Raw genomic sequence first — 8,485 nt, forward strand, 5'->3', positions numbered from 1 at the left:
TGTCCGAGTCATGTGCATTTTGATCTCGTCATGATTTTCAGTTGCATATTATTCATTTGTAGTTGTTTGACACTCTTCACATGATCGAAGGATTTCTTCATGCATTCTCTTTGTAGCATTGCTTCAAAACTTGTTGGACTTGTTCGTAGTGCATTCTTATATACATCTAATAAAGCAAAAGAGTTTTTAAAAGTTTTCTTTGCCGCGTCTAGTTCGTTGAACTGAATTGCTTGAGGACAAGCAATATGCTAAGCTTGGGGAAGTTGATACCTCTCAAACGTATCGACTTTTCCAAACACTTTTGCTATTGTTTTGGCCTCATTCTTGCATGATTTGAACAAAACTAACCCAGACTGACGTTGTTTTCAGCAGAGCTGCTTGTATGGTTTTCTTGTGTGCAGGAAAATAGTTTTTTAGGCGTCCCGGAAAATTCCAATAAAAAATAGAGAAAAACCATGCACCAGGAGGAACCCTGGGCCAGAAGATGGGCCACAGGGGGGCCACCAGGCCTCCACGCGACCTGTGGGCGCGACCTACCCCCTGGCCGCGCTGGGAGGCCGCCTGGGTGGGGCCCACCTCCTCTGATGCCCTACCTTGGCTCCTATTTTTACCCGTGGCGGAGAAATCCCAGAATAGAAGTCATTTTGCAAGTTCTCGATGTGGAGCCGCCGCCACCCTCGGTTCTTCTCCGGGAGAGCTAATTTGGAGGCTGCCTTGGCCTCCGGAGAGGGGAAATCATCGCCATTGTCATCACCATCATCACTCCATCACCCTTTCATGGTTTCCCCCATCATGTGTGGGTAATCCCCTGCTGTAGGTGAAGGGGGTGGTAGGGATTGGATGAGTTAGAACATGTAATAGTTCGTCAGATTGTTGGGGCTTGTTGCCTATCATCTACTATGGTGTTTATCATCTTTGCTACTACTTGTTACTCTTAATGCTTGTCACTTTGGCAATGAGTGCCATGATTTTAGATCTGAATACCTTATGTTTTCATGAATATATTTGTGTTCTAAGGTCCTATCTATAAGTAGTATGCACCTATTATAGTCCGGAACCGGCGATCCAAATGGTGACAGCTTGGGACACCAAAGGGGATAGACTATAGTTTGAGGATTCCATGTATCCATTGATTGTTAATGCTTTGTTCCGGTGCGCTTTGACAGGAGCACCTTAATCTCCATAAGTTCCTTTTGGCCCCGTTGATAGCGGGATGGTAGGACAAAAGATGTGTAAGTTCTTATTGCAAGCACGCAAGACTACCTTGGGATACATGCCTAATGTTTGATATTTACCTAGATGATCATTACTTTTCTATGTGCCTTGCCACAAGTTAAATACATGATATCTCTCATCCATGACCAACCATCCGTCCCCTTAGCCTACAGTGTTTTAATCCTGCTGGTTACAGGTTGCTTTACTTTTGTTGTTTTACTTTTGTTGCTTTGCCACCCTTATTTCCGTTGCTACCATCACATCCATATCACTGTTGTTACTAATACTTTATTGCCAAGCAAGTATCTTTCAGGTGCGATTGAATTAACAACTCAATTGTTAAAACTTATAAATATTCTTTGGCTCCCCTTGTGTTGAATCAATAAATTGGGTTATCTTACCCGCGAAGATTGTTACGATACCCTACACTTGTGGGTTATCATGTTGCCGGCGAAAAACCTATTCTTTTTTGGAGGCCGACTGTGTTGCCGACCGCTGGCTGTGTTGTCGGCAAGGACGTGTAGGCTGGCTGTGTTGCCGATCTAGGGCCGCTTGCCTGAACTATGGGTCGTGGATATTCAAATGCTTGTGTTTGAAAATGAGACGGATAGGATGCGGCCAAGGATGCGTTCGCGCGTTGGGCGCATGGCCACCGTATCCCAGGACAGGCTCGGACATGACCCCATCATCCGCCCAAATGAACCGAATTCGGACCAAAGGACGTCCGAATGGGGTCGCGCGCTAGAGTTGGCCTCGCTCCCTTCTTTGCAATAAACGCCACGCACAACCCCAGGTCTCTCTCCCAGTTTCCATGGCTTCTCCCCTTCCCACCCATGGGCCATGGCCAGCTTCCAATCCCCCGTGATGCTCGCCTTGCTTTCGCCGGAGACACCAAAGCCTCCGTTGTTGCTTGCCGTACCTGTTCCCCGTTCCTATCCAGTCCCCACCTCCTCACCTCTCGTTGAACAGGCCACCACGCACTCAAGTGTAAGCAGTAAACCCTCCTTTAGTCTGTTGCTCCCCTATCTGCTCCCCGTTTAGGGCTTTAACTACTTCTAATCTGTACGGATTATCTTTGGGTTGATTTGTATTTTTTGATGTAAAAACTGCAAATGTGTACGAATAGTTGCTTCGTTGCTTAGTCTCTATGTACTTGGTACATGTGTATTTACCTGTTTGCTGTTGTTCGAGGTTGTTACTTTCCATAATCCAAATATTCAAAATTTTAGGGTATTCTCGAGAAGTAATTGGCACCTCTTTGGTAGATTGTGACCTTGCCTAACCAAAATTATATTTTCTAAGTTTTAAGGTGCTTAATGGAGTGTAAATTGACAAATCTTCACTAATATGCTTAAACTTGGGTACAATATGTCACTTGCTCATCCTATTTTATTTTAAGAACTCTGCTTTCCCATTGACAAAAAACTGTTGTCGATGTTTCTAATAGATGACAAGATCAAAATTTCCATTTTAGTCATGCACCTTCAGTTCTAAAACATGTCAACCTAGTATTAGTTACCATGACAAATCAAAGGTGCTTTACTGCTGCTGTTCCATGTACAAGAAGCATATGTGATAATTAAACATGAAGCGCATGGCTAGTTATGAGATTATTGAACTTTTACTAGTTTATTTCAGGCCTAATGGATTCTGTGCTGGTTTCCGTGGCATCTTCATATTCTGGTTATGCTCTGAACTTCTAATACTATGTAATGGCGTTTGGTCTTAGAATAGTTCAAGAAGTATATGCATTACCGTTTTCTTAATCTGTTAAATTTTTAATCCTATGTCTTGTCTTGTGTACACTCACATGAGGGCTCCACAGTTTGGACCTTGGTCAAATATTCCGCCGGAACTCGTTGGTCTTGTCCTCAAGCGCCTCCTTTCCCTAGCTGACCATGTTGATCTGAGAGCAGTATGTAGTAAGTTGCAAACTATTCCCCTCCCATTCCTGTGGCTCATGTGCTGAGGTTCACCACATGCCTGTACTAGATGGTGTTAGCTGTCTTGGCTACATTGACAACTGGCTATTCCTCATTTCCCGCAAAAAACAAACTGGCTATTCCTCGTGATCACTAATGGAGCATGTTCGTTGCTGACATTTTTCCAAGATCACATTGGGGCTTCCTAATCTAGTAGATCATTGTTTGGCAGCACAAGATAGATTGTATCTTTGGCCATACTTACTACCCACATTTTTAAAAGTCATTGGCACCCTCGACCCTGGACTCATTACCCAAGGGCCTAAATGTCGCACTAATCACCAATGGTAGTTACAAGAAATATGACACGGGAGATTTTCGTATAGATAATAAAGTATTGAGGGCATGCCATTTTCATATAAAATTAAAGTATATATAACACGTTAGACAACTTTAGATTCAACAAAAGTTACAAAGCATTTTGCACCATGGAGTACAAAGCCCTTGATGATGGTATAATAGTACACATTACTCCATGGCACATACGAACCTCGAAATAAAAAGAAAGTTAGATGTCTCATATATAGACCTCAGGATTGATATATAGGAAACACAATGGATAGATGTCTCAAAGGATTAACCATGTAGCACACTTGCCATGGTAAACTACATGTAAAACATAATTTAGCTCGACCCAGAGCCCATCACATATATGATATCATTAGCGATATTCTTGGCATCTACTGCAATGCTAGCCAATCCTCTCCTAGCTAACCCAGCACAGTAAAGTCCATTTTCACCTTTCCAATGATTTGGATATTCCTTTATGGGCAGTCCATTGCCGTTTAACATGCTCTCACCATCCTGGCTCAAAAATAATATAGAGCTTGTTAGCAGATTTAACAATTGTTTCAGCACGAAAACAAACTAAAAAATATTTAAATATCGTTGTTGTTACCTTGAGCCATATGTTTGCCGTGCTTTTGTATCTAGTTGCAAACACAATCGCATCAAATGAGATTTCTTTACTACATTGAAATTCAACTATGTTGCCCATGATCTTACTGATACCCCCTTGAACCTATATGAGATAAATAAAATATTGAGAACTTGGCATGTTAAGTAAACATCTGATATTAAATTTATGTCATGTGTAGGATATACTTACTTTGATGATACCCTTTTTGATTAACCCAACAGTGCCAACATCAATCACTGCGGATTTGCCGGTTGCTGACTTGAGGGTCATTGGGCCCATTTTTGGCCTTGTGATGCCTTGCCTCGATAGGTCCCCAAATATGAATTTTGCTGACATCACAAGGAGGTTATCCACAAGATTCAGTGGAAGACGTTGAGCAAGTGTCATCCCCAAGCGGATTAATTCCTTCGTCATCACATGAATCTACAACCACAAAATATGTCAGCTCTTTAAAAGCATGCATGATAAAATAAAATTTCATAGAATCGTCTTCTTTCAAGAGTTGATATTTGTGTCCTTTAGTTCCTCTAGTTTCTTAGTTGTTTGATCATATTATAAAAGAATACATCGCTCTATTTTACTAAATACTTTCTATTAGTAATAACACTGAAAAATTGCAACGCTTCTAGTAGTAACTGTACAGAAATTGTACCCAATGAAATATATACGACATGTACATACCGGACTTCGTATAACGATCGAAGTATTGGCACCATGGGTCGCAAGGTCATAAGAGATTTCCATCCCGGAGTTGCCAGATCCAACGACCAATACATTCTTGCCAGAGTAACTCTTTCCTGACTTGTAGCTTGAGAAGTGGATGACATCACCAGGAAAACTTTGCAGCCCAAGGATCATTGGGATATTCTCTGCACTATTCTCACCACTTGCCACGACAAGAAACTTTGCTCTGAACTTGACTATTGTGCACGTTGTCATGTCATGTGCCACGATGGACCAACGTTTTTTGTCATTGTCATATGTCGATGACTCCACATTAGTAAGATACTTTGGTTGGATATTGAAACGCTCAATATAGTCATCCAAGTACTTCACAAATGTGTTTTTTGGTATGTAAGTTGGTGCATCTACCAGGTATGACATGTGTGGCAACTCACAAAACTCCTTTGCAAGATGCAGCTTGAGGCGATCGTACGCCCGCTTGCACCAAGGTGACGCGCTGCAATCCTGGCGCTCGACGATGACATAGGGAATTGAGAACTTGCTAAGGCATGCCGCCGTTGCGAGCCCTGCTGGCCTAGCACCAACAATCAGCACGACAACATTCTCCATTGTGAATAGAAGAATTGACAAAGCTGGGGGATAGTGGCGAGGTGGTGGGCTAGAGTTTTTGTATGTTTGCTCGATGAATCTTTGGATGACAGACGCACATATGGGGGCATATATATGCTACTATGTTTCTTGTGTCGATATGTATTTGGATTGAGGCAATAAAAAGGTAAATATTTATTGACACTTCCATCCAAAAATTATGCTCTGATATGAAATAGGCAGCAAACACAGCTCTTGATCGATTGCTCTCTATTGGAAACTTATCCTCTGGGTATGTTTGTATAACGATTCTTACTGTTTCTTTCCTTCCCTATCGTCATTAATGAAAATTCTTTTTTAAGATGTTTAATGTTTTCAGTCTAAACTTGTAGATTCAAGCGAAGATGCTTATCCTTTTCGTCCTTTCACCTATAGAATTCAAGCATTTCTTTCCTTTTCCTATGATTTTATTCATGTGCACAAATGGAAACTAAAATAAATAATTCATTGTACGTGATCTGGAGACGTGTGTTCAAGCGAGCATGTCCTTCCTCGGAATCGTCCTTGTATCGCGAGGGAAGTTCCTCTTGCTATATTTGTCAAATTTTTTTAGATGTTTGTTGTATCGCTAACATAATTTCTGAATTAGAAACAATTTCCATATCTGCATAAATGGAAAGTTTAGATGTTAACTTGTTGCGGCCACCGGGATGTTTTGTGCAGATATTTACATAACGACATTTCTAACTGGTCTCTGATGAACCACAAGTTTAGGGGACCTATCGTAGTCCTTTTGATAAGTAAGAGTGTCGAATCCAACGAGGAGCAGAAGGATCTGACAAGTGGTTTTCAGCAAGGTATTCTCTGCAAGCACTGAAATTATCGGTAACAGATAGTTATGTGATAAGATGATTCGCAGCAAGTAGCAAGTAAGGAAAGTAACAAAGGCACAACAAAGTGTCCCAATCCCTTTTGTAGCAAGGGACAAGCCTGGACAAACTCTTATAGGAGGTAAAGCGCTCCCGAGGACACATGGGAACTTCTGTCAAGCTAGTTTTCATCATGTTCATATGATTCGCGTTCGCTACTTTGATAGTTTGATATGTGGGTAGACAAGTGCTTGGGTGCTGACCTTACTTGGACAAACCTCCCACTTATGATTAACCCCTCTCGCAAGCATCCGCAACTACGAAAGAAGAATTAAGACAAAGTCTAACCATAGCATTAAACTAGTGGATCCAAATCAGCCCCTTGCGAAGCAACGCATAAACTAGGGTTTAAGCTTCTGTCACTCTAGCAACCCATCATCTACTTACTACTACACAATGCCTTCCTCTAGGCCCAAATAATGGTGAAGTGTTATGTAGTCGACGTTCACATAACACCGCTAGAGGAAAAACAACATACAACACATCAAAATATCGAAGGAATACCAAATTCACATGACTACTTATAGCATGACTTATCCCATGTCCTCAGGAACAAAAGTGACTACTCACAAAGCATAATCATATTCATGACCAGAGAGGTAATGAATAGCATCAAGGATCTGAACATATAATCTTCCATCGAGTAATCCAACTAGCATCAACTACAAAGAGTAATTAACACTACTAGCAACCTTACAAGTACCAATCGGAGTCGCGAGAAGGAGATTGGTTACAAGAGATGAACTAGGGTTTGGAGAGGAGATGGTGCTGATGAAGATGTTGATGGTGGTGATTCCCCTCCGATGAGAGGAGTGTTGGTGATGACGATGGCAACGATTTCCCTCTCCGGGAGGGAAGTTTCCCTGGTAGGATGACCTTGTCGGAGCTCTAGATTGGTTCTGCTCAAGTTCCACCTCGTGGCGGCGACGATTCCTCCCGGAAGCCTCCTCCTGAATTTTTCTAGAACGAAACCCTCATTATAGCAAAAGAGGGGGGCCAGAGGGCCAGCAGGGAGCCCACAAGCACCCTAGGCGCGACCAGGGGGTAGGCCGCGCTTAGCAGGCTTGTGGCCTCCAACTGGCTCCTCTCTGGTATTTCTTCGGCCCAGTATTGTTTATAAATTCCAAAATAATTCCTTGTTGATTTTCACGGCTTTTGGAGTTGCGCAGAATAGGTATCTCAAACTTGCTCCTTTTTCAGGCCAGAATTCCAGCTGCCAGCATTCTCCCTCTTCATGTAAACCTTGCAAAATAATAGAGAAAAGGCATATGTATTGTACCGTGAAGTGTAATAACAGCCCATAAAGCGATAAATATCAACACGAAAGCATGATGCAAAATGGACGTATCAACTCCCCCAAGCTTAGACCTCACTTGTCCTCAAGCGAAAGCCGAGATCAATAAACATGCCCACATGTTTAGAGAGAGAGATGTAGACAAAACAAGATATGGACATGCAGGCATCATGATCATGGTTAGAACAACAATACCATCATATAATCTCTCATGCTAAAGTGATAATTCCTTCACAAAGTAAAGTATGGCTCAAGAACCTTAATGAGAATTAACAACAGATAGCCTTTAGTCACTGAAGCAATTGCAATTTATCATAACATCGGAAAGAGTCAAGTAAGAGCTTGTAAAGCAAATCCACATACTCAGTCATCCTTTTGTCTTCTACGATTGCTACAACTCACGTGGTACTCATGAGATCAAAGATTCAGTCGGACACAGAGAAATATAGGGGCTTATAGTTTCGCCTCCCAAGTGCTTACCTCAAGGGTAATGTCAACAATAATAAATCATGAATACTTACTTCAAAGTTGACATATGAATATAGATCTTTCCATACCACATGACGTTACCCAAGATAAAGGCGAAATAAGGATTTGGTGTAGATCACCAAGACTCTTTCAAGGACAAAAAGTAAAGATACAAGATAGGCCCTTCGCAGAGGGAAGCAGAGGTTGTCATGCGCTTTTGAGGTTTGGATGTGTGACCTCTTAGTGTGAAGGAACATCACTTTATATTGCCTCCTGTGATAAAGAACTTTATTATGCAGTCCGTCGCTTTTATGTCTTCCTCGTCACAGGTTCGTACGAAGCTTATTTTCCACACACTAATAGATCATACATATTTAGGGAGCAATATTTATTGCTTGCACCGATG

At 41.8% G+C, this 8,485-nt stretch overlaps 1 protein-coding gene across 2 annotated transcripts; it reads right to left on the reverse strand.

The window, feature by feature from the left end:
* Window positions 1–3,821: 3,821 nt before the first annotated feature.
* On the reverse strand, window positions 3,822–5,409 carry LOC123407667 (probable indole-3-pyruvate monooxygenase YUCCA10). Of its 2 annotated transcripts, none has more exons than XM_045100863.1 (4): window positions 4,798–5,409; window positions 4,306–4,539; window positions 4,147–4,218; window positions 3,822–4,001 (listed from the first exon to the last, which is right to left on the reverse strand). In XM_045100863.1, exons 1-4 carry the CDS (start codon window positions 5,407–5,409, stop codon window positions 3,822–3,824), a joined length of 1,098 nt encoding a protein of 365 aa, XP_044956798.1. The 2 variants fall into 2 exon arrangements, with proteins under 2 accessions (XP_044956798.1, XP_044956791.1); XM_045100856.1 differs by having other exon boundaries at window positions 4,096–4,218.
* Between the last annotated feature and the right edge of the window lie 3,076 nt (window positions 5,410–8,485).

The sequence above is a fragment of the Hordeum vulgare genome, chromosome 1H (assembly GCF_904849725.1).
Source record: "Hordeum vulgare subsp. vulgare chromosome 1H, MorexV3_pseudomolecules_assembly, whole genome shotgun sequence".
Lineage (NCBI taxonomy): Eukaryota > Viridiplantae > Streptophyta > Magnoliopsida > Poales > Poaceae > Hordeum > Hordeum vulgare.

Bases quoted from the DNA above. Each gene is read 5' to 3' on its own strand.
- LOC123407667 (XM_045100856.1), bottom strand. From the start codon at position 5,409: ATGGAGAATGTTGTCGTGCTGATTGTTGGTGCTAGGCCAGCAGGGCTC. The intron at 4,219-4,305 runs GTAAGTATATCC...TATCTCATATAG, and splicing joins TCAAAAAGGGTATCATCAAA to GTTCAAGGGGGTATCAGTAA. The intron at 4,002-4,095 runs GTAACAACAACG...TTTTTGAGCCAG, and splicing joins CGGCAAACATATGGCTCAAG to GATGGTGAGAGCATGTTAAA.